The sequence below is a fragment of the Buceros rhinoceros genome, unplaced genomic scaffold, assembly GCF_000710305.1.
Source record: "Buceros rhinoceros silvestris isolate BGI_N320 unplaced genomic scaffold, ASM71030v1 scaffold23676, whole genome shotgun sequence".
Taxonomy (NCBI): domain Eukaryota; kingdom Metazoa; phylum Chordata; class Aves; order Bucerotiformes; family Bucerotidae; genus Buceros; species Buceros rhinoceros.
The window spans coordinates 407-1,402 of record NW_010419606.1 but is presented as its reverse complement, the minus strand read 5'-3'; the positions used below and the strand labels follow the sequence as shown (position 1 = coordinate 1,402).

Sequence of the window (996 nt, the reverse complement as noted above, 5' to 3'; positions counted from 1 at the left end):
GCTGCAGGAGCGGGGCAGCTCCTCTTGCTCCCCCCTGCTCTGTGCAGAGCACCCAGGGCTTGGCGCTCGCAGCCTCCATCCCTCTCCAGCGCGTGCTTGGGAGCGCAGGGGGATGTCACAGTGATGGGTGCCACCCGTTTGTTCCAGGCCAGACGAGAGCTTGCAGGTGCTGAGCAGCCCCTGGACGGCCGTGTGGGTGAAGATCTGCTCCAGCTGGGCTGGACTCCTACTCTACCTCTGGACCTTGGTGGCTCCACTGGTGCTGCTGGACCGGGACTTCAGCTAAGGTGGCCCTGGGCATCCTGCTGCTGGGTTGGAGCCATCGTGGCCTTGTCCCTCGAGGCTGGGGACAGCCCCAGCTCTGCCTCAGCTTCTGGATCTTCATGCATGAGCAGCTATGCTGGGTTGTGCCTTCACACAGGTCTTCTGGTTTCATTTGCAAGGGATGAAGTGCCAGGGAAAATCAGCAAGGGCTGAGAAAGATGTGAGGGTTTTTAAAGCTCTTATCATCTCCATGTTTGTCTAGTGCCTTTGGCAGGGCCTCCACACCCTGTTCTTTGAGCAGAGACACCACTTTGCCTTGGAGGGTTTGGTTTTCACCAGCTGCTGTCTTCTCGCTTGGTGCCCCAGGACCGCAGTGCCTTTTGGAGGGGCTCTGGGACTAACCCAGCACCCAGAACCTGGCCGGTGTTGCCTCCCTGAAGAATCTGGAGGAAAATGAACCTCGGGGATGTGTGGCTGGAGGCAGATGTCCCACTGCAACCCCCCAGCCTCAGTGGTGGCCCTGGTTCCTCGGGGGCTCTCCTGCCCAGCCATTCCCTGGCAGGACGGGTCCCTGCTCCTCACTGGAGCACGGGTTGGGTTTCCCGCAGGCTGTGCTGGCCTCACCCAGCACCTTGCCTTGGAATAAAGTCTCGTTGGGAATAACCTGGCAGACGCGTCCTTCCGGGGTTGCTCCTGATGTGTGCGCAGCTGGGTGGAGGAATGGGGGTGCCT

At 60.6% G+C, this 996-nt stretch overlaps 1 protein-coding gene across 1 annotated transcript in view; it reads left to right on the top strand.

Annotated features, from left to right (window-relative positions):
• SERINC2 (serine incorporator 2) overlaps positions 1–286 on the top strand; it is a 3,675-nt gene extending 3,389 nt beyond the window's left edge. The window contains 1 exon segment of the mRNA XM_010139018.1: positions 148–286. Within this exon segment, the coding sequence (XP_010137320.1) occupies positions 148–286 (139 nt within the window).
• The last annotated feature ends 710 nt before the right edge of the window (positions 287–996 follow it).